The sequence below is a fragment of the Oryx dammah genome, unplaced genomic scaffold (assembly GCF_014754425.2).
Source record: "Oryx dammah isolate SB20612 unplaced genomic scaffold, SCBI_Odam_1.1 HiC_scaffold_11209, whole genome shotgun sequence".
NCBI lineage: Eukaryota > Metazoa > Chordata > Mammalia > Artiodactyla > Bovidae > Oryx > Oryx dammah.
In genome coordinates this window covers 4,928,377-4,950,213 of record NW_024080602.1, presented here as the reverse complement: position 1 = coordinate 4,950,213, position 21,837 = coordinate 4,928,377, and the positions used below count along the sequence as shown (strand labels likewise).

Here is a 21,837-nt window from a genome sequence, read left to right as displayed (position 1 = left end):
ATTAGAAACAGAGTGGTATTTTCTTTTTCCACGAAGAGAAAGTCTTGGTTGAGCAAGGCTGGCAGTGAGTAGATAATTGTTGAAGTTGATGTTGGTACATGTTTATACTCTACTTTTGTGAATGTTTGGATTTTTAAGAGGGAAAAAATAGAAGGATGCAAAAGTACTAATGTGACAAGTGACATACATGGTAAGAGCTTCAGGGAGAAGGCAGCCTTGTGGGTGTGCAGTGGTCAGGTGAGTCCTCCCAGGGGAGGTGGGAGCCTCTCAGGGAGGATTTTTTTTTTTACATGTAACAGAAACTGGGCTGTCCTGGTGATCCAGTGGTTGAGAATCTGCCTGCCAGTGTATGGGACATGGGTTCAGTCCCTGATCCAGGAGGATCCCATGTGCTGTGGAGCAGCTGGGCCTGTGCTCTAGAGCCTGGGCGCCACAGCTCTGAAGGCCATGCACTCTAGAGCGTGTGCTCTGCAACAGGAGAAGCCACCACAGTGCGAAGCTGATGCCGTGCACCTGGAGAGTAGCCCCTGCTTGCCACAGCTAGAGAAAGCCCGTGCACGGCAGCGAAGACCCAGCACAGCCAGTCAGCCAGCCTAAAACAAACAGGTAACAGAAACCAACGTGAGTCAGTGTAAACAGAAGAGAGGACTTCCTTATAAGGATCTGGGGGGCTTTCCTGAGCATTGGCAACAGCCCAGATGTTGCCTGTGCTCAGGAAGGGTCAGGACAGGGGTGGAAGACAAGTGGGATCCCGGGCAGCTTCTGTCCGCCTTTGGCTGCCTTGTCCTGAGTGCTCTGCAGCTTGGCTTTCTCTGCTGCTTTGTCCAGGGGCAGGAGGAGGGGCCTCCCACCCCAGCTCCTCCCACCTCCACCCCAGTAAGCATCTAATCTGTTCAGACACGGTGCAGGCCCAACCCAACCCTCTTAGCCCCACTGCCAAGTCCCTGCGTATCCTAGCAGAGCTCACCTGGTGCAGATAGTCTGTGGCGCTGCCTCCTATAGGGAAGGGAGGTAATCAAGAGGACACTTTCGGGCCACCTTCTCCTTCCTCCCCTCCAAGAAACAAAAAAGACTAGAAGCATGGTAGGTCATATAAATACAGAGAGTATCTGGATTAGAGACCAGCCAGAGCAAATGATTCAGACAGAAACATGCAGGGACTCCTGGGGAACAGCATGGATCCTCTTGGCACTGACTGTGGTTGGGGAGGTGGGGTGGGTGGGGACATAGGTAGGAGCTCAAATGTTAGCTTTTACTCCCCGCCCCCAAGCTTCAGACTTAGACGACAAATAACAAGCTAGAGCCGTTGAAATCTAAATTCTGTTTCTCATATGTAGTTCCTCTTACTTATTGAGCCCTTAGTACCTGCCATCAAGTAGGAATTACTGCTCTCACCTGCCAGCCAAGGAATCCGGCTACAGGAGGCTCGTGATTTTGGCTAGGCTCACACAGCCTATGCTGGTAGAGCTAGGATTCAAATCCAGATCTGCCTGACTCCAAAGCTGGTGCTCCCATTTCCACACCACAGTACATGCCTACTTACGGTAATTTTTGATGCCAGTTAATAGTAAGAGTCAGTGGATGTTAGGATTCTTGGTTGTTAGTGAACACAAATTAGTTCAAGCAGTAAAAGAGGTTGTTTGTTTGGCTTAACTAACCAAACCCCAAGAAGAGTAAGAATGTAGCCCGGCCTTTGGGAAGATTGTGTCTAGGGACTCAAATACCATTAGCTGTTATACTTCAGTTAAGATGTGCGGTCGGTTCTCTATACCTGCATCCTTGGATTCAGCCAACCTACAGATGGAAAATATTTGGGAAAAAGTTCCAAAAAGCAAAATTTGATTTACATTGCATTTTCATTGTGTTTATAACTATTTACATTGTATTAAGTATTATAAGTAATCTGGAAGTGATTTAAAGTATACAAGAGGATGTGTGTAGGTTATGTGCAAATACTCCATCATTTTATATAAGGGTCTTGAGCATCTGCAGATTTTGGTATCCATGGAGGTGGGGGTTGGGGGTGGGGTGGGGTGGTGTCCTGGAACCTGTTAATTCTCGCTCATTTGTTTCTCTTCTGAAGTTGGCTTTTTTCTCTCAGGCCAGCTGTCTCTATCACATGGGAACCATTGCCTCTGGCTTTAGTCTCATTATGAGAGAGGCAAGAGCTTTTCCCAGCCTCTGACAGAAAATCCCGAAGAACGCTCTAATTGAACTAATACTGGTCTTGTACCCAGAACCCACCGGGTCACCAGGAGGTTGGTGGCCCATCCTGCATCAGGGGCCTGCCCTGTGGCCTGGGGACAGAGGTCTGATGGTCAGTCTCCATCCAAAGCAGCTGGCTGGAGTCAGGGAGGCACACCTTTCCCAAAGTTAGTGTATGTGCGGGGGGAGGGTCCTTCTCTTCTCAGTAGATGACGCACGGAATGCCAGCTCCGTTTAGCTTAGGTTTGTCCTTACCTGACAGACTGTCCTCGGTGTTTTTCTTCAGGACCTGTCTCAGGCTAAGCTAGGAATGACTGATGAGTGAACTTGACTTCACGAGTGAATCATGCTGACTGTGACCCAGGCATCAAGGGTAATGCCTTACTTGGGTGCAGCTTAGGTCCCCATAGCTATGGTGATATTATTAGAAATTCTATCCCACTTCCCATTTAAAACCAAACAGATTTCCAGTCTAACTCTGCCTTTCCTTTTGGCATCTTTTTTTCCCCCTCTTTCCTCCTGCTGAGCTAAATTCACTTTCAGCAGATCAAACCAGGTTTTTAGCTGATTTCTCTTTCTTGAAGTACAGATAATAATGTCCAAGTAGCCAGCGTTGTTTTCCTGTCCACCGGTGGTTGATTTGCTTTGTGATAGATTGCATATCTGCTTGTCTTCGGAAGTCACTTAGTCTGGAAGGTGAAGTATACTGCTCTAAGGCAGGTTCTTCTTGGGTTTGTTTTGGCCATGCCATGTGGCATGTGGCATCTTAATTTCCCAACCAGGGGTCAAACCTGTGCCATCCTGCATTGGAAGCATGATGGAGTCTTAACCACTAGACTCCCAGCGAAGTCCCTAAGGCAGGTTCTCTTAATGGGCAGGTTACTCTGTGGTCTTTAGCAAGGGGCTTCTACTTGAACCTTAATTTTCATATCTATAATATGGGGCTGCTCTGCCGTATGTTATTATGAGGTCATTTGGAATGAGGGATCAGGGAGTCCAGGACCCATAAACTCATGCCTTGACTACTCCCTTTCCCCCTTTTTCTTTCTCTCTCTCTCGCTTCTCTCCCTCTCTCTCTGGTTTAACCCCTTTACCTTCTGCTGAGGCTGTTATAACTACCTGATTTCAGATTCTGACCATTTCTTGGAATGGCGTGTGCTGATGAAAACCAAGTCATGGCTTAATGCAACATCATCTTGTGTTGTCAGCATTTGCGTGCCTTTTGGGTCAGGGATGAGCACTGCATTTGCAGAGAGGGGCACACAAAGGTAAAGAATGAAAGCAATTCAGAACTAATGAATCATGAGAGGGAAGTAAAAATTAAAATGCAGTTGCTGGACTTGGTTGCAAAACTCTTGAAAGCAGAGAGATAAAAATAGCCGCTGGTTAGGACTTGGCACACATGCTCCAAAGGCTAACTGTGTGAACTCACTTGTTAATCAGGAGGCTCTAGTTCCCACTGTCAGCACGTCTCCTGGAGTTAAACTTGCCCAGGAGGGTAATGAGCTGAAGCTGAGAAGGAAGTGCTTGCTCACTAACCCAGAGCACAGAATTATAATCTCTCACAGCCAAACTTTAAGGATTTCAGCCTACCCCAAGTCAGCTCCTATTCCCAGATAAAGCTTGTTTTATTGGTTACCCCCTTGACAGGTAACTCCCAGACTCTGGGCCTCGGTGTTTCTTGTCTGTTCAGTTGAGTTGCTCAGTCGTGTCCAAATCTTTGTGACCCCATGAACTGCAGCACACTATGCCTCCCTGTCTATCACCAACTCCCGGAATTCACCCAAACCCATGTCCATTGAGTCGGTGATGCCATCCAACCATCTCATCCTCTGTCGTCCCCTTCTCTTCCTGCCCCCAATCCCTCCCAGCATCAGAGTCTTTTCAAATGAGTCAGCTCTTTGCATCAGGTAGCCAAAGTATTTGGAGTTTCAGCTTCAACATCAGTCCTTCCAATGAATACCCAGGACTGATCTCCTTTAGGGATAGACTGCTTGGGTCTCCTTGCAGTCCAAGGGACTCTCAAGAGTCTTCTCCAACACCACAGTTCAAAAGCATCAATTCTGCAGTGCTCAGCTTTCTTTACAGTCCAACTCTCACATCCATACATGACCATTGGAAAAACCATAGCCTTGACTAGATGGACCTTTGTTAGCAAAGTAATGTCTCGGCTTTTCAATATGCTGTCTAGGTTGGTCATAACTTTCCTTCCAAGGAGTAGGCGTCTTTTAATTTCATGGCTGCAGTGTGCACAGGGGTTAATAATGCTTACTTCACAGCACGGTTGTGAGGGTTAAAGATGACAGTGTATTTAAAAGGCCTGGCATAGTAGGTGTTCAGTGAACCAGAGCTGTTGTGATGTCTTCCTCCGTTGGCTCGTTCTTATTTGTTGAGTTCCGTCTCCTGTGGTGGCGGCAGCCTGGACAGGAACTGGTCCTTTCTACTCACAGCTCAGTGCAGGCACTTTATTAGTGGTTATAAAGAATAAACAAGTGAATTCTTTAATCCACAGAGGGGTAGAAAATGCTCAGAAATCAAGTTGAAGTCATGTGCTCATGGCGGGGGGGAAATCAAGAAGCTTTGAACAGTGGTTATTTCTGGTGCAGAAAATAGCAGAAAAGAAAATTCTGTCTTCCACTTAGTTTTTTCATAACACCTTCTTATTCGTTTATGAAGAAGAGGGGATAAACCCCTCTTCTTTTTCATTGTTGCAGAGGCTGGGCAGGATCTGGGTTTCAGACTTTAGCATCTTTAATAGGTTTCCTAAGGAAGCTTGGGAGCTTAGAGGCTAGTGGATACTTCCTGTGAAATGCAGCATGGCCCATCACTTGCTGGGGCTCCTTCCAGCTTCACTGTCCTGATATTGGAGGGTTGGAAAGAGAACCCAAGGCCTGGAGAGGCCTCGGGAAGTAGAGAGGGACCACCTGGGCCTGTAACGCGAACAGTGTTTGAGGCGGCTGCAAGGGAAGATGAGGGAAGAAGCCTGACTAAACCTCCCAGAGCTCCAGAGCAGGGCAGTATTCCATGTTGGGAAAAGCCCTCAAAAGAACCAGGCTTCTACCAGATGAAGAAGTGAGAAGGCAGGTGGGAGAGGAGGATGTTTTAGGTGCAGGGGTCAGTTAGGCAGGCGAGCCGGACATGGAGACATGCTGCAGCAAGAAGTTGGAGAAGTGAGCAGGACGGTAGGCTTGGAAAGGCAGGCCGAGGGGCCTGGCCTGTGCTGAGAGGCAGATGGGAGCCGCTGCAGGCTCTGTGCAGGGGCGGTCCCCCTGGAGGCGCACAGGTCACTGCGTAAGACCGGCTGGAAGAGGAAGCTGCTGGGGACGGGAGCAGAGGAAGGAGGGGCGGGGACTGTGGGAAGCAAATCCAGGAAGCTGCTAGTGGGAGGAAACAGCCTCTCAGGCCTTATCTGACCTCTTTTCTGTCCCCAGAAAAGAGCCCGACTTCACTAGGGTGCCGGGGTGGAGCATGTCCTGTCCTGACAGCTCCAGCCACATGTCCTGGAGTGGAAGAAGTTAGGATGTCTCCAAACAGCTTCTTGTCAGGCCTTCAGGGTCACCTTGAGGGGCCCTGTGTGTGCATTTGGCTTCCAGGATGAATGTGGTCCAAGCGGGGGACCACAACGGGAAACACCCCGTCCCCGCTCCATCTGCATGGGTGTTTCAGCCTCCCAGGCAGTGTTCCTGGGGCGAGTGGGGGAAGTGGGAGCTGACAGCCAGAGAGGGAGGAAAGTGGCATTATATAAGTTTGCAAAAAAAGGAGGCTGGCTTGCCATGTGAACAGAAATCAGATACAAGGAGAGCCACAGAGGCAGTGCAGCCTCTCCCGAGCAGCGGCTGTGGCCTGGGGAGTGGTGTCTGAGCAGCAGGGGCAAGTGAGGGAGCGGGTGTCTGGAGCCGTGAGCTGCCGGTCTTGGAGTGCAACCGTGAAAGAATCCTTCTTTGTGATCCTGTCACGTGTGTGCTCTTTAAATGCCCACAGTTCATCCGGCAGATCCTGGTCTCCATCTGGTGAGGCTACGAGAGCTGTGGTGGTTATCACCACTTTACCGATCCGCAGACCACAGACTACAGAAGCCAAGGGCTCGCTCAAGGCTGCCTGTGGAACATGTGGCAGGGCCAGGAGGCGAATACAGGTCTCCTGTCTCTGTAGCTAGTGCCGCTCTTTTGCTTTTATAAGAAGACCTAATAGGTCATTTCTGAACAGGCCATGGGAACATTGGAAGGTGAGGGCGCTCGGGGCTTTGTGGTCAGTCACTCGGTATGAGTGATGTATGAACAGGGTGAGTGGGGAGAAAACAGGTCCAGGCATCACAAGGTCTGAATTCTGGTTCCCACTTTATCAGTTTTTGCTGTGTGACCTCAGTCAAGTCCCTGGACCCCTTTGGGCCTTAGGCTTTTCATCTCCACCATGAAGGGGAGGAGCCAGATGCCTTCTCAGGCTACTTCTGACACCTGTGTCTATATGGGAGACATGGGGGCATGCCAGTGGGTTTGGAAAGGTCTCGAATTCTGTGCTGCTGTGTCCTGTGACACGTAGATGGCTGGGTCTTAGAAAGACAGTACCCATGGTGCGAAGTGTGTGTGTGTCCCCGGTGAGTTGAGCCCCATTCATGCACAGGCCTTGAGGAGTACTTCCTGTATTGTCCTGCCAGGTATTGTTCTGTATCTGCAGTTAAAGGAGTGAGGCAAACTGCCAGCGTCCCTGCCCTGGTGGAGCCGGTGGTGGGTGGAGAGAGGCTGGAGCTGGCGTGGCTGTGGTTAGGACCTGACCCAGGCTGGGGATGAGGAGGGGCTAGGTGGAGGTGGGCAGGCGAGGACTTCCTGGGATATGAGAGAGGGATTTTTTTGTTTGTTTGTTTACCCTTGGAAAGATACTTCAATGGATCTGTTAGAATCTGTGTAAGAATTAATAAATGCATTCTCGTGGGTACTGAAGGGGAGCATAATAAAATCTTAATAGTAGCTCTGGTAGGTTGGGATTATGAGGGTTTCACTCTTGCCTCTGGTTCTCCAGATGCCCTGTGTTTGTATTACACCCGTCAGAGATTCCCTGTCAGGGTTTATGATTTTGCTTTGGGGTTTGGCCTGCTCTCGAGTGGGTCTGCTTGTTTGCCAATGTCTGTCCACAAACCTGGTGCCTGGGGCCCCTTTACCAAGTCCCGGCCTCTGCTCTGCCTGCTTCATGGGACAGTTGTTTGAATCAGAGGAGATGGTAAAAGGAAAATGTTGAGAAATCCACCTCTTGGCAAAGGGAAGGGCCAGCGGACTAATACTGGTGGTGGGCACCAGGGTGGCCGTGGGGCTGGCTCGAGTGCAGCGAAGGGAAATGGGGCCAGTGCTGGGGACACTCCTGACCCCAAGAAGCAGCTTTCAGGCCTCCCTAGTTCTCGGGCCCCGACAACGAGAGACTCTCCTTAACTAACAGGTAGACGCAACTGTGCAGGCTCTTAGAGAAGTGACTTCAGTGAAAAAGAATCGGAAGTTGGCTCCCATCCCCTGGCACACACATTTTTGAAACCCCCATCTTCTGTGCTTGTCGGGTCAAGAATAGCAGTACCCGCCTCTGTCCCACCCTCCTTTAGTCTTTGGTCTGTAGCCTCAGCAAGCATACAGGCCTTACTATTCCTTCCTCCCTGTGATCCGGTGATAGGCACTGTGTCTTGCCAACAGAGGCGGCTGAAGCAACAGACCTTTCAGCCTTGATTACTCATGGTAACTGATTCCTTCCTGTAGGTCATTTGGCCAAGACTGGATTCTGAGTGGAAAACACTGGCTTTCTGTCTTGCTTCTGTAGCAGCTTGTCACTCCTCTGCCGACAGGTCTTCCCCGAGCCCTGAGCCAGGGGGCATAGGGGCCGTGATGTCCTGTGTCCATGAGCCAAGGGCTGGCTCTGTGAGGGGGGCATCCATGGTCAGGGCTAGTCTGGCTGGGCAGCGCTTCCCAGTCTACTGTCAGTTCTCTACTTTCCTGTTTTCTTTCCCCTACAGATGTCAAGCCGTCCAACATCCTAGTGAACAGCCGTGGGGAGATCAAGCTCTGTGACTTTGGGGTCAGCGGGCAGCTCATCGACTCCATGGCCAACTCTTTCGTGGGCACCAGGTCCTACATGTCGGTATGAGCACCTCGTTCCATTTCTCGAGGTTCTTGTCTGATCAGGAATAGGAGCCAAGTGGGTGTCTTCCCATGTGGAGCCAGACCCTTGTGCTTGGGTGATGGGGGTGGGGGAAAAAGAAACAAGGGCTGCGCCTTGTGGTCCCTCCCTGAGGAGATCACAGTCTCAGGGGAGACGGGCTTGGCCTTTCACAGGCCTTGGAGCATAGTCGGGGCACTGGGACCTTGATTCACTGGAAGAGACAGTGGATCACAGCTTCAGCTCAAACCGGCGCTTGGATGTTTCCAGAGCGTGGCTTTCATTGTGCAGACATGGAGCTCCACCCTCAGGACCTCTGCCTGCTGTCTTTAGACCCTCAGAATGACATGCCCAGAAATGCTCCCACCCCAGATGGCCCCGCTTTTCCCATTAGCAGTAAATGGCATCACTGTCTCCTTAGTCTCCCAGGGTAGAAATCTGAGCATCAGCCTTCAGCCTCTCTGCCCATCTCCCCGTCCTTCCAGCACCTAGTGACCCCGATTCCTGTCCTGTGAGTCTCTTCAGAATTGTCTTTCCCTGTGCAGTCTCTTCTCTCCCGCCTTGCTGCATGTCTCCCAGTTACCTGCCCCTCTCCCACCACAGTACAACTTCCTGGTCCCCTGGCATCTGGTTCAGCCGCCAGCCTGAGGTCCCCGAGTCCCCCCACCTGCTTCCAGCTACTCTGGCTCCCCCCACCCACCCCCACCTGCGCCCTCAGCAGCATGGCTGTGTTCCCTTGCTTCCCCCACACAGCCAGCTCCCTGAGGGGCAGGGATAAGCCTGCGGGTGCCTCTGTTGTCCTGAGGGTCCAGTTTGGGGCCTGGGCCATGGTCGGTGCTCAGGTGCTTGGCCAAGTGGGTGAACGTGTGGTTGACAAATGGGCGGGAACATGGCTAACGCTCCTAAGAACGATTCAGAAAGGGGAAACGTGGCTTTGGGTGAGGGCTGACTGGGCCCCAGTAGAGGAGCCTTACTTGAAGTGAGTGGGGGTCTTCGGAGGTGAAAAGAGGGGTTGGCACAGGGGCTCAGGGTGTCTTAGCACGTTGTGATTTGTGTGCAGTCTTTCAAGCACTTTCACATCCTGCAGTGACGATCCCATTTGAACCGTATGGTTGTTCCGTTTTAGAGATGAGGAAATCTAGACTCAGGGAGGTGAGGTGACCCTTGCACTGCAGGCCCTCACTTGCTCTTCGGTACAGTTTGGCAGCTGCTCCTGGCCCCCATGTGGCAGGTCCTGCTCCCGTCCTTTTCCTGCTTGCCTGTCCCCTGCCCACAAGTGATTCCAGCCACTGGCAACATGACTCACCAGGCGCTGACCCACATCTGCATCCCCCCCATTCCAGTGGCTAAAAGACATGAAACCCGTGGGCCCTTCAGCTTCTTCCCTGAATGTCTAAAAACTGAGCAGCTAGCACCCTGGGCTACTCAACTGCTAACTCTTTGGGTTTAAAATCATTTAATAGGCCCTGGAAATTATATTGATCCTGGGTTTAGTGGTTTGGGTTTTTGTGGTTACATGGTCAGTTCCAAAATAGTTCAGTGTTGGAGTTGGTACAGAACCCTATGGGAGAAATGAATTTGATGCCTGTATAAGTGTATGAGGGCGTCCCTGGTGGCTCAGAGGGTAAAGAATCCACCTGTAATATGGGAGACCTGGGTTCTATCCCTGGGTCAGGAAGATCCCCTAGAGGAGGGCATGGCAACCCACTCCAGTATTCTTGCCTGGAGAATCCCCATGGACAGAGGAGCCAGGAGTTGGACATGATTGAGTGACTAACCACCTAAGTGTATGATGGTCAGAATAAAGATTTTTTGATAGGGTTCTTGAAATACATGTTTTATGTCATTAATGCTCAATAAAAATAAGCACTATGTACTTCTCTCCCACTATTTCCACCAATAACAACTCATATTTGCATAACATTTTGCAGCATCTAACATACATTTTCATCTGGTTTGACCTTCTCAGTGCCCTAGGTAGCAGAGTAGGTATTTTGTTTTGTTGTTACTGGCATCATTAGCCCCATTTTACAGCTGAGGAAACAGGCTCACCTAGCTTTTAAGTCCCAGCTTGGGACTTGAACCTAGATCTCCTGACCCCAGATCCTTTGCCTTTTCTAGTTTTCCATGTTGTCCAGAACAGAGATAGTGGCAGAGCTGGTCTTAGAACTCAGCTCTTCTTACTTGCAAGGCCAGTGTTCTTTCTACCCACTGATACCTCATTTGTGACCCATGTTCCAGAAACTTCATATTTTGGATTCAGGACTCAAGATGAGTCTCTCATGCTGGGCTTTGGATAGGCTATCCTGCACATGCAAGACCAGGATGGGCAGAGCTGGAACCACAGCTGAGGCTCAGCCAGGGTCCAGCTGGGTTGGATGCTGTTAGTTCAGGGTAGGTTGGGGGGAGACATCAGTTAGGGGTCAGAGCTATGAAGGCCAGCTAGGATTTGGTAAATAGATTATTTGGGGGCAGAAGGGGAGCCAAATTAAAGAGGTTAATGGAGGTCCTGAAACAGGATGTGAGCTCTGCTAAGGGGCAGAAGATAAAATGCATCAGTAGAGCCAAGGCTGGGACCAGGCAGGGTAGCCCAGCACTCCTGCACTGTAGACAGGCCTCCACAGGGCAGGAAGTCCCAGGCATTCATGAGGACTCACCCATCCCTCTCTGCGTGGGCCAGGCTAGCTCACGGGTGATAACTGTGTCTGTCTCTCCTGCAGCCAGAGCGACTCCAGGGGACCCATTACTCCGTGCAGTCGGACATCTGGAGCATGGGGCTCTCTCTGGTTGAGATGGCGGTCGGGAGGTATCCCATCCCTCCTCCAGATGCCAAGGAGCTGGAGCTGATGTTTGGTTGCCAGGTGGAGGGAGATGCGGCTGAGACCCCGCCCAGGCCAAGGACCCCCGGGAGGCCCCTCAGCTGTGAGTGGCCCATTGTGGCCCCAGCTTGGACTGTGGGTGGTCCTTTCCATCAGGGGTTTCTGGAAGGCTGATTCCTGTCTCTGGCTGCCAGGCTGGGGCAAGGGGGAAGCAGAGCATGGGGTCCAGTGTAGGAGATTATTATCATTGAAACATCTTCCTTCCTACCATTTGTTAAGTGCCCACTGTGTTCCTGGCACTGCACATAGTATTTTATATGTATTATCTAATTTAAAAAATCATGACTTTAGGTAGATTTTTTTTAATTGAGGTAAAATTCACATAACATAAAATGCACATTTTAAAAGTGTACGGTCCAGTGGTTTTTAGTATACTTCTCCATATCATGCAGTCATCACCACTCTGTAATTCAAGAACGTTTCCATCATCTCCACAAGAAGCCATTTCCATTAGGAGTCAGTCACAGCCCCCTTACCTGACACCCTAGCCGTCACCAGGCTATTCTGTCTCCATAGATTTGCCTAGCATTGTCTAATTTTAATAGCAGTTGTGTGTGAGCACTGTTATAATTTCCATTTTAGCTATGAGGAAATTGAGGCACAGGGTGCTTGACTCGCCATGTACACTTAAGTGGCCAAGTCTGACTCTGAGGTTAGCATTGTGAAGCACTGCCCGCCTCTCTGGACTAAAGTAAGATCCTGGCCCTGCCATTATCTTTGGACGCTGTCCCTGCCAGGACACTGCTGTCTGAGGCCCACACGAGGGCGTGTATGGGGGAGAAACAGAGCGGGCAAGAGTAGCCGGTGGTGGGTCGCCAGAGGGGGCTGGTCACAAGTCTTAGGTGTGGCAGAACCCAGACTCAGACCCTGGCCAGCTGTGGCTGTGGCTGTGGCTGGCCCCCTCTTGTTAAGGCCTTACCTGTGGCTCTTCTGTCTCTATCCTCCACGACTTTGTTCTAGTCCCTAAGATCCATGCCCACCCCTAGCCTCGAACTGGCAGTTAATCTTCTGTTTCTGAGAAGTTTTCTTTTTTCTTTTCATAAAATTTACAGCTTATGGAATGGACAGCCGACCTCCAATGGCAATTTTTGAGTTGTTGGATTACATAGTCAATGAGGTAAGGTACTGCTTGGCTTCTGTGACCTTGGAATTTATTTGCTTTTAAGGAAAACACTCATAATTGATCTGTCTGGGAAACCTCTCAATTGTTCCCACAGCATGGGCTGTCCTTCCCCAGGAGCATCTTCACATAGCTCTGAGTCCCTCATCCTCTCTGATTCAGGAGCCTCCACCTGCCCATTGAATGCATTCTCATCCTTCATTCACCAGGCATTTCTTTTTTTCCACCAAGCATTATGCAGTTACTATGTGCTAATAAGCACCTTGGGGTGGTGGTAGGAACAAGGTGGGGATCCAGGCAGAGATGGAAAAACAAGTCTCAGGTCTTAGATTGGGTAGGGAAAGCAAGGCAGACACATGCATTTTCTCTATATAAAGCAATGAGCATAACAGGTGACAGTGTAGAAAGATATGGGAAATATTCATTATAAATTGTATGGAAAAAGTAGATTGTAGAAGAGTATGTATACTATGATTGATCCTTTAAAAAAGTCTGTGTATGCATATTATGTGCACATAAAGTCTGGAAAGTAATATGACAGTGGTTATCTCATAGTGATGAAATTACAGGTGATTAAATTGCTGCTGCTGCTAAGTCGCTTTAGTCGTGTCCGACTCTGTGCAACCCCATAGATGGCAGCCCACCAGGCTCCCTCGTCCCTTTAATACAAAGAAGATATATTATCTGTGAAATATATATGCCAGTACATTTAAATGTAAAAGTGATTGAGGAAGGACGAGACTGACAAGTACCCATCATTATGGGCCTGGGGGAATTAGAAGCTCTGGACTAGCACCGTGGTTGCTCAGAGGGTGGGGCAGGGCTAGAGGAGCTGGAGGGCAGGACAGAATTTCAGATGGTAAGGCCGGCACTACTGGCATCAGGAGCAGCATGGGTAGAGGAAGAGGGACGAGCTCTGGCCTGTTTGGGAGGCAGCTGGAGGCCCCCACTCCACTGAGGAGCATGGTAACAGGCATTGCCCCATTCTCTTCGAGACTAGTGGAATAACTTTTCATGCTTTCTCATTTCTCTCTAAAACTAGACCCCCAAAGGGTCAAAAGGTCCCTTTGGTTATTACAAATTCAACAGGGAAAATCCTGGCTCACCACAGCAGTTTAAAAAAAATCACTGCCACTGGTTCACAGGTTCCTGGGCTCATTTCAGCTCTTCACTGCCTGACTGCTCAGCTTTGTGCTAAGCACTGTGGGACAGAGAAGGGAAGTGGAAGGTCTGATCTAAGCTGCGTAAGGATGCAAGGAAGCTAGACTGTGTTGTATTTATATCAGGAAAGTCATCCTTTCCTGCTGGGACCCAACATTCTTCCAGACCCAGCTCTCTGCCAGTTAATGTTTTACTAACCTTTCTGCACTCCTTCCGCGCTCAGAAGGGGTAAACATTTTATCGGTCAGCCTTCTGTGATACCCACAGGTGCTGTCAGGGCTGGACTATGCCTGGTGGTTTGCACATCCTCCTCACTCCGGCTCCTAGTAGTTGCTGGCTGTTTCCCTACCACACTCCCAGATGTATGGTGGTGGAGCCTCACAGCTAAAAAGGGTCAGCTGAGGCTCAGAAAGGAAGTGATTTATTCAGCCATTCACTTTTAGTCAGATTGAGACTGGTGAGTAGTCAGAACACTGACTTGGCCCCAGTTCTGACTGGTTGAGACTGACCGCTCCAACAGGGTAAGCGGTAGCAGCCACTGGCCTCAGCCCTGCCTTTCCTGGACTGGGTAAGGGCGGCACTGCCTACAAGTGGGAGTGGAGAAGGGAGGTGGGTAGAGCAGGACACTTCTTAGGTCTCTGTGTGTACTTGCAGCCTCCTCCAAAACTGCCCAGTGGAGTATTCAGTCTGGAATTTCAAGATTTTGTGAATAAATGGTAAGTCACCTCCTTGTTCTCTGTAAGTACTTTGGTTTTGTCAGGCTCCCCATCCCTCTTGGGGAGCACAGCTTTGCCTTTCACCCTTTAGCTGCTGCCGTTCTTCCAGAACACTAGGACTCAGGTGACGTGTCTGACTATAGCAGGGGGCAGAACAGCTGCTGCGCTCAGCACCTGCTGTAAAGGGACTGCCCTATTGCCTTTGGGCCTTAATTTAATTCAACAAGTGTTTATTAACCTACTGTGGGCATGACACTCTGCTAAGAACAGGAAGGTGGGTAAGGCTCAGGTACTCTTCCTCAGAGCCCATGGGGTGTGGGGAGGACAGGCATGCACACATGAAGTAATCTGAGTTAGAACCAGCAGCAGGCAAGAGCTCACACTGTCTTTCTTCCTTTAAGCTTAATAAAAAACCCCGCAGAGAGAGCAGATTTGAAGCAACTTATGGTAAGTGATTTATGTCAAATCCTTACACTGTCATTTGCTGCATTTCATTTGTTCTCCTGTCAGTCACCCATCCAGTGCTTGCTGAGCCCATACCCGACTCTGCCTTGACTGCTGTGGCCCAGCCGATCCGGGGCCTGCAGGACCCCCAAACACGTCTCCTTGGTCTTCCCATCAGTTTAATGGAAGAGCAGGGATAACCCTGCAGCCAGAGGGGATCCAGGGAAAGAAAGGGCCAGCTCGCCCCACAGGAGGACAAGGCCTTTCTGCAGTATTGACTGGCTTATTTTGTATTCAGCATCCTCACCAAGTAACTGTCTCCTGTGTGGTAGCAGAGGAGTGGGAATCCTCTTAGGTGCACTTACATGCTATGTAGCGCCTGGTCAGTGTAACATGCACTTTCGAGTCCATCAATTCTCTTGTTCCTTCAACAGCTGCAAGGCAGAGCTGCTGTCTCCATTTCATGGAGAGCAGGCTCAGGGAAGGGGTAAGACCAGCGGAGCCAGGGCTCTAGGCAGGCACTTGGACAAGGGCAGGCTCCCGGAGCTCCTTCCAAGAACAGCACAGCCTCCAGACCCAGGACTCTTGAATTTTCTTTCTTGGCTTTTAAGCACACTTTCTATTTCCTCACACACAGGTTCATGCTTTTATCAAGAGATCTGATGCTGAGGAAGTGGATTTTGCAGGTTGGCTCTGCTCCACCATTGGCCTTAACCAGCCCAGCACACCTACCCATGCAGCTGGCGTCTAAGTGGTTGGGAGGCAGCAGTCCCTGCCCAGGGGCATGCCATGTTGCTTCTGGGCGGCCTTTCCATGCCTGTCTTTGTTCAGATGTGCATTTCACCTATGACAAAAGGATGAAGAACACAGCATGTGCCAAAATTCTATTCGTGTCATTTTCAATATTATCTTTACTCTTATTACTATTGTTATTCCCCTAAGTGGATTGGCTTTGTGCTTGGGGCTATTTTTGTGTATATTGATGATGAAAACATGTGCAATGTTGAATTACAGTGAAACTGGTGACTGTGGGTAGTCATTCTTACTGAAAACTGCACTGCTTTCCCACACCGTGAACTGGCTGGTCGCCTCTATTTTCGGGATTCTTTGACACTTGGTGGTACTTCATTCTTGCCAGGCATACCTTCTAACTGAGTAGGAAGGAGCCTTGTAAGATCCTTCACAGGCAGTGCATGTGAAGCATGCTTTGCTGCTATAAAAATGAGCATCAGAAAGTGTGTATCATGTTATTTTATCATGTTCTTGCTTTTGGTGTAGAATTCAGCAAATTTTCATCAAAATCTAGCCAGAGCCCTTCACTGCCATGATAGCTGGGGCTTCACCAGTCTGTCTACTGTGATGGTTTGTAGACTTCTGGTTGTATTTCTATATTTATTTTTAAATATACCGTGTGGATATTTAGTGCTATGTCTCTTTAAGTTTGGATTAGTGTTTCTAAAATGGTGGAGTTATTCTGAATGTTACAAATGGATCAAGGCATTAAAATAAATGAGATCTACCTTTCACCAAACCTAAGTACTGATGCTATTGTAAACAACAGTGTGTATAGTGCCTAACAACTGTATGAAAATCCTTTTACCATTTTAATGCAGATGTTTAACAAACCTAATCTCTTACTCCAATAAATATACTATCAAATTCAAAGGATGAAAACAATTTCTGCTTTTGTGGTGGCATTTTCAGTGTCTGTAGTGGATAAATCATCAAATGATTTAGCAGCCAGGCATTAATGGAGGGGGGAAACGCAAAGACAGGAAGGAGCCTGGAAGGCGGAAATACCACACTAAGGACAGGTTCAGTGCTTTGGACCAGTGTGGCTTCCTGGAATTCTAATCTTTGGACTTTGTCCAGTTCTTCTCAGCAAGCATCGTAATCTTCCAGCCACCTTTCCTGTGGGCCTGTGAACAGATCCCATCGATTTCTCCCATCTCTTCTCATACGAGAGGAAAGCAGGAGCGGGGGCTGGACTGGGGCAGCTGGCACTGGGGCCTCTACCCGGGGCTGCACCGCGCTGCTTACTCCACTGAGCGATGGCGCCCCGCTCACCAGTTACACCCGACGCACGTCCCTGCAGAGGAGCAAGGTGCTTGGCACTGACTTCCGTGCCTGTGGGCTGGCCGTGAAATTGCAAAAAAACCCCACAAAGCCATGTCCTAACTGGCCACCTTTCTTTCTTTGAAAAGTAACTTTTGAGATTTAGATCATATATGAGGCTGCCTAGTCAGCACCTCTTCCCTCATTTTCTTGAGAGAGCAGGTGATAGAAAACCAAAATAAATATATGTTTAAACGCTTATTTCATTTTCAAATTAAAACCAGTAAATCTCCTAAGTAGGTAGTGCATTGCAGATCTATGAGAGCCTGAGATACAGCCAGGATTTTAAATACTGGTCAATACTATATATACAAGGCTGCCTCAGCCAATCATTTTTCCCCCTGAGAGGCTAACATCTGTCCTATAAGTCAACAGTCTAACTCACATGTTTTCAACATACAAACATTCAGATGAGGTTTAAGAACCACACCCTCCTCACACCCAGGGTCTTTTCCTAACAGAGAGGATGTCACCACCTCTGAGAATGTCTCACTGAAGTGTATAAACTAAGGAGTGGTGTGACCTGGTGTTTAAAACCTGGATGTGAACACTTTCAAGCTCAGTGTCTTTTGAGTGGTGTTTTAAATCTCTCTTCACATTCAAAGGAACTTCACTTTAAGAGTCAAAAGATTTCTTCCTAGTAATTTTCACTAAGAATGATCTCATTCTCAAGAATGATGTTTCCTACATCGCTCATGCTATATTTTTAGAGCTCCCCAGGCCAAACTCCTTTTTCACACTTCCTTACTGAGATATAATACTTGGATATTTTAATTTTGGGGCTATGGCTTTCACAATCTTCCCTAGCCAGGGACTGAACCTGGGCCCTCAGCAGTGAAAGCATGGGAATCCTCATCATTGGACCGCTAGGGAATTACCAATAGTTAGATTTTTAAGTGATACCTCATTAGCATCTCACGAGGACACCGGAAACTGCTAGAGCAGATATGAATACTCTCATTTTATAGACACAAGAGCAAGAACTCCGAAAAAGGTGAAAAGCAAGCAACCAACTGGTCGTCAAGCTAGAATTCATACCCAAATTTTCCAGCTCTTAAAAACCCATGCTTGTATCTTACATTAGACTCCAAAATGTATACCTTGATGCTTTTTGTTGCAAAATGATATTCACATTGTGTTTTCCAAGAAATATGCTCATTTAAGCTTCTGGCTACTTCATGTAAGAGTAGCTCAACATAACTTTAATGAAACATCAATTAACAAATATGTCTATGCTCTCTCCTAGAACAGTTATGTAAGAAGCTGTGCTTGAGGAGGTTGTGTTTTGTTTGGCTTTTCTATTTCTGGGCAGGGCAAATCACTTTTGTAAAATCAAGCAACTACATATTTGTGTATTCACTGGAAAAGGAACAATATGCAAAAATGAGCGTCAACTTCAAACATGAAGTGTCTCTTATTCTGCTGTCAGTTCTTTATTACAGAATCCAATCTCCCGAGCCTCGTGATCCTTCTTCAGTGGCACAATGCCGAAGTCTAGAAATGGGTTTAAACCATGCTACTGTATCGTTCACCCCAGAGGAACTGATCCTTTGGTCTGTTGTCTGGAAAGCGGCAAGCCGCGTAACAGCTATTTATCTGTGACTTATTTCTAAGCACATTTTTACCATAATGATGTCTCAACCGAGGTGTGATGGCAGCCACACATGGACCGAGGTGTGATGGCAGCCACACACAGCATGTTAGCAGTCAGTTTATGACATCACTCAGAGGTGGCAGCAGCTGTGCTCTCAAGGGGCCCTCTGCCCTCCTCTTTGTCACCTCTCTCCCAGACTGTAGCCTCACTCTGCTCACAAGGGTTCAGTGGCATGCAAACAGTGTTTAATTGGTTTTCTTAATAGAGGCATTGTTGGCTGCAAGGCTGCCTTGTATTTAAACTCTGCCCTTTTTGCAGATGCCAGACCTTCTCAATAGCATTTCAGAGGAAGTTTTTTGCTTAGAATACAATTATTCAATCTGACCAGCCTATAAACAGCACCACCCATACTGCTCAATACTGAAACACTGCATCTCTGCTTTTCTGTATGTCACCAACTTTTGTTAAAGCACTCTGAAACCTGAGTTATTGATGGAACCATGTTTACAACTACACAGTCTCCTAAGTTCTTGCTTCCTTTTAAAGCAGGCTATAGGGCCCATGAGAATTCTTTGAAGAGAGAAAGTCTCTGAGACTTAGAAATTAACTTGCATGACTAACCCGGGCCCTTCTCCCCTTCAGGAATCTTCCTCCTCCTCTTCCTCCTCCTCCTCTTCTTCTGGCACATGGCTCCTTGTGCTCAGCTCCAGTGCAGTTTGGTTGATTGATGCTTCATTGTCTACATGCACCAGCATCTGCTTTAGTCAAGGACATTATGGATTAGCAGGAAGAACATTAGCCTGAAAAGAAATTCTTAATGTTTTATAATAAAATCTCAATTGTATATTCAATCCCAATACTATCACTAAGAAGTGTGGCCACTTTCCTGTTTCTCCAAATTCTACCCTGACCCCCTCCCCCAACCCCCACTGCCACAATGAGAGCTCAGTAAATGCACTAGGTTTGATAGATTACCTGATTTACACACATGGTTCTTACATAAGAATTATATACTGGCTTAGATGTGCTGCTTTCAAATGGTTTTAAATGCTTAACACACAGCTAGGAGAACATTCAAATGTGGTTTATATAGAAGATGATTTTCCTGAGGGCACTTGGTCAGAGGATATGAGGAGGACTAGAACTCTAGTTCTAGGCTTTGTGGTTGAAGCTACAGTCTATTATCAAATCCTAAACTTACTTATTCACAGAGCAGCAGGAATTTTGACATATTCCTGCAAAGATCTTCACTCTCTCCCCAGTTCATTGGCGTGACTAGAGAGAATGGAAGAGTAGGAAGGTGGAAGGGCCAACCGAAGTGTACCCAGCTGGCAGATGTTCCCTGTTTAAAAGAGTAATATACACTAGCCAGTTAATTAAACCAGAAGGTTCTTATTAGCACTCCCCAGAATTCTTTGGATTTGATAAGGTTATCTACAATTTCTGATCCCTCAGCAGAGTGGGCTGCATCCCCCCCCCCAAGCCCACACTGATTAAGCTTACATCATGTGATGGTTCAGGTGCAGGCTGAGAAGGCAGCATCTCTCCTCTTCTAGAACTAATCATCGACTGGAGGGCCAGCTCTTCAACCTAGAAAGAGTGGAGGACACTTTCTTTACGATGTCACCGGGCTACTGATGTGGGTGAAATGTATTGAGCACGCTCGGAGAGTCTGGCATCAGAACTGAAAAAAATGTAACCTCTGTGAAGCTCTAGAGGGAAGGGATGGGGCTCCTCAAGCCTTCTGGGCCTCTAAAGGAAACAGCATAGAAAGCTTCCTGCCCTTTTCTCCTAGGGTGAACAGGTGTTCCAGCTGGGGCGAGGGTTCCACTCGCCCAGACCTAGCAGCTCAGGGGAGGAAAACACAAGCATGCCCTTAAAAAAGCCAAGTGTCTTCTGATTTCACACGACCCAGTCTGTCTACCCGGTAATGAGATAGCAAAGGCAAGAAGAATGGAAAATGGCAGCGTTTCCTAGCCATTGCTGGCACGCACACATTAGGCGTGTGCAGGCACTGCCTGTGTCCTGAGGGAAAGCACACTATTTTCATAGGTCTCAGTTTACAAAGGGCCTTCATAACCCGAAGTGCCCAGCAGGGATTAGGAGGAACATCTCACTAAAGGGGGTTTCCTCCGCACAGGTCTGGGAAATGGCTCTAGTGGGTTTCAATCTAAACTCCTCAACAAAGCAGCTGAGTCGGTAACAGATCCGGGCAGAAACGCTACCGGGAACTATTTGGCTTGGTCAAAAAGTTCGTTCATCTTACATCTTAAGTTCATCGTTCATCTGTAGCATCTTACAGAAGACCCGAACGAACTTTTTGGCAAACCCAGTACTGTGGCAGGGTCTCTTCTGGCAGGGCCTTGCTGTCTCCTTTTGCACAGTGGAACATCCGCGAGTGGGCTGCCTTTGTGAGCCAGAGCTGTATCAAGCGACCATACGAGGTAGTGAAGAGAGACTAGTAAATGCTGCAGGGGCTCGGGAGGGGAGGCAGGGGCCGTCTAGGCGAGCTTCGGGAGGTCGCCCTTCCTCAGCGCGTGGTGCGGGCCGCCCACGTTTACGGGGCTGTAGTGGTGCGGTGGGGGTAGTAGTGTATTCGACAAACTCAGATGAATGAGCCTCAGCCTAAACCTACAAGATCAATATTCTTAGAGGGGTGGACCCAGAGTCTCAAATCCATTCCCCCTTGGTGCCTGTCTACGCCCTCAAGTCCGGGGGCGACGGCCAGGTGAGGAGAAACTAATCGGCCGCAGACGCCTGGGCTCCGCGTAGAGCCCGGCGGCCTGGGGCGCGGGAACAACTGAGTGGAGAAATGGGGGGCGCGGGGTCACCTTGAGCCGATTCAGCTGGTCGTGAAGAGCCGCTTTTAAGCGGAGCAGCGTCTCCTCCTCCTTGCGCAGCTCCTGCAGCCGGCTCAACATCTCGACCAGTCACGCCGGCGGCCCGTCGGGTCGCTCGATGATGACGCCACCTCCGCGCTACCGGAAGCTGAAAACCGGACTGGGAGGGGCCGGCGGCACTGTGGGGCGGTGCAGCCTCTCCCTAGCGGCGCCTGCGCGCGTCCCCTTCGTGAACTCATGGACACCCAAAGCTGGTTGTAAACCGAATACCGCAAAACTCCGGGAATGCTAACTCCCTAAAGCAAAGGGTGTTGGCGATGTAAGGGACCTGGAGATAAAAACGGTCAGATACCGTGTCAATTAATTCAGCTGAGCAGTGCTGTTCTTTCATCGGTGGAGGCTACTTTAGCTCCTCCAAACTTGCAGATGCAGTCACCAGCAAACGGGACATCAGTACAAGAGCCCTATTGAGTTGAAGGTTCAGGCAGGCGCAGATTCCTGGTTACAGCAAAGGAGTTTCCAAACAGGACTGTGCAAATTAGTGGACAGGAAAGTATTTTAAGCTGGATAGTGTTTTTATACTAAGGAACAGAGATCTATAAATGGGAGGATAGACTGCCAGCGGGGCAAA

General features: G+C 48.8%; 2 protein-coding genes across 5 annotated transcripts in view; one reads left to right on the top strand and one right to left on the bottom strand.

Annotated features, from left to right (window-relative positions):
- Positions 1–16,322, top strand: part of LOC120860906 (dual specificity mitogen-activated protein kinase kinase 1) — a 73,590-nt gene extending 57,268 nt beyond the window's left edge. For both annotated transcript variants that reach the window (XM_040236621.1, XM_040236622.1), the window contains exons 6-11: positions 8,195–8,319; positions 11,058–11,259; positions 12,269–12,333; positions 14,152–14,213; positions 14,615–14,660; positions 15,295–16,322. In XM_040236621.1, coding sequence (XP_040092555.1) covers positions 8,195–8,319; positions 11,058–11,259; positions 12,269–12,333; positions 14,152–14,213; positions 14,615–14,660; positions 15,295–15,408 — 614 coding nt within the window. In that variant the 3' untranslated portion in view covers positions 15,409–16,322. The remainder of the gene's footprint in view (positions 1–8,194; positions 8,320–11,057; positions 11,260–12,268; positions 12,334–14,151; positions 14,214–14,614; positions 14,661–15,294) is intronic.
- Positions 14,645–21,433, bottom strand: LOC120860907 (snRNA-activating protein complex subunit 5). 3 transcript variants are annotated; one of them, XM_040236623.1, is made up of 4 exons: positions 21,198–21,421; positions 19,870–19,956; positions 18,988–19,124; positions 14,645–15,501 (listed from the first exon to the last, which is right to left on the bottom strand). In XM_040236623.1, exons 1-3 carry the CDS (start codon positions 21,285–21,287, stop codon positions 19,005–19,007), a joined length of 297 nt encoding a protein of 98 aa, XP_040092557.1. In that variant the 5' UTR covers positions 21,288–21,421; the 3' UTR covers positions 14,645–15,501; positions 18,988–19,004. The 3 variants fall into 3 exon arrangements, with proteins under 3 accessions (XP_040092557.1, XP_040092558.1, XP_040092559.1); XM_040236624.1 differs by having other exon boundaries at positions 18,988–19,121; positions 21,198–21,402; XM_040236625.1 differs by lacking the exon at positions 19,870–19,956 and having other exon boundaries at positions 18,988–19,121; positions 21,198–21,433.
- Between the last annotated feature and the right edge of the window lie 404 nt (positions 21,434–21,837).

Excerpts from the sequence above, each read along its gene's own strand:
- LOC120860907 (XM_040236623.1), bottom strand. The coding sequence starts at position 21,287 with ATGTTGAGCCGGCTGCAGGAGCTGCGCAAGGAGGAGGAGACGCTGCTC. Across the intron at positions 19,957-21,197 it reads ACCAGCTGAATCGGCTCAAG|GTTGAAGAGCTGGCCCTCCA; the intron begins GTGACCCCGCGC and ends CACTCTTTCTAG. Across the intron at positions 19,125-19,869 it reads CACCTGAACCATCACATGAT|CAGATGCTGGTGCATGTAGA; the intron begins GTAAGCTTAATC and ends CCTTGACTAAAG.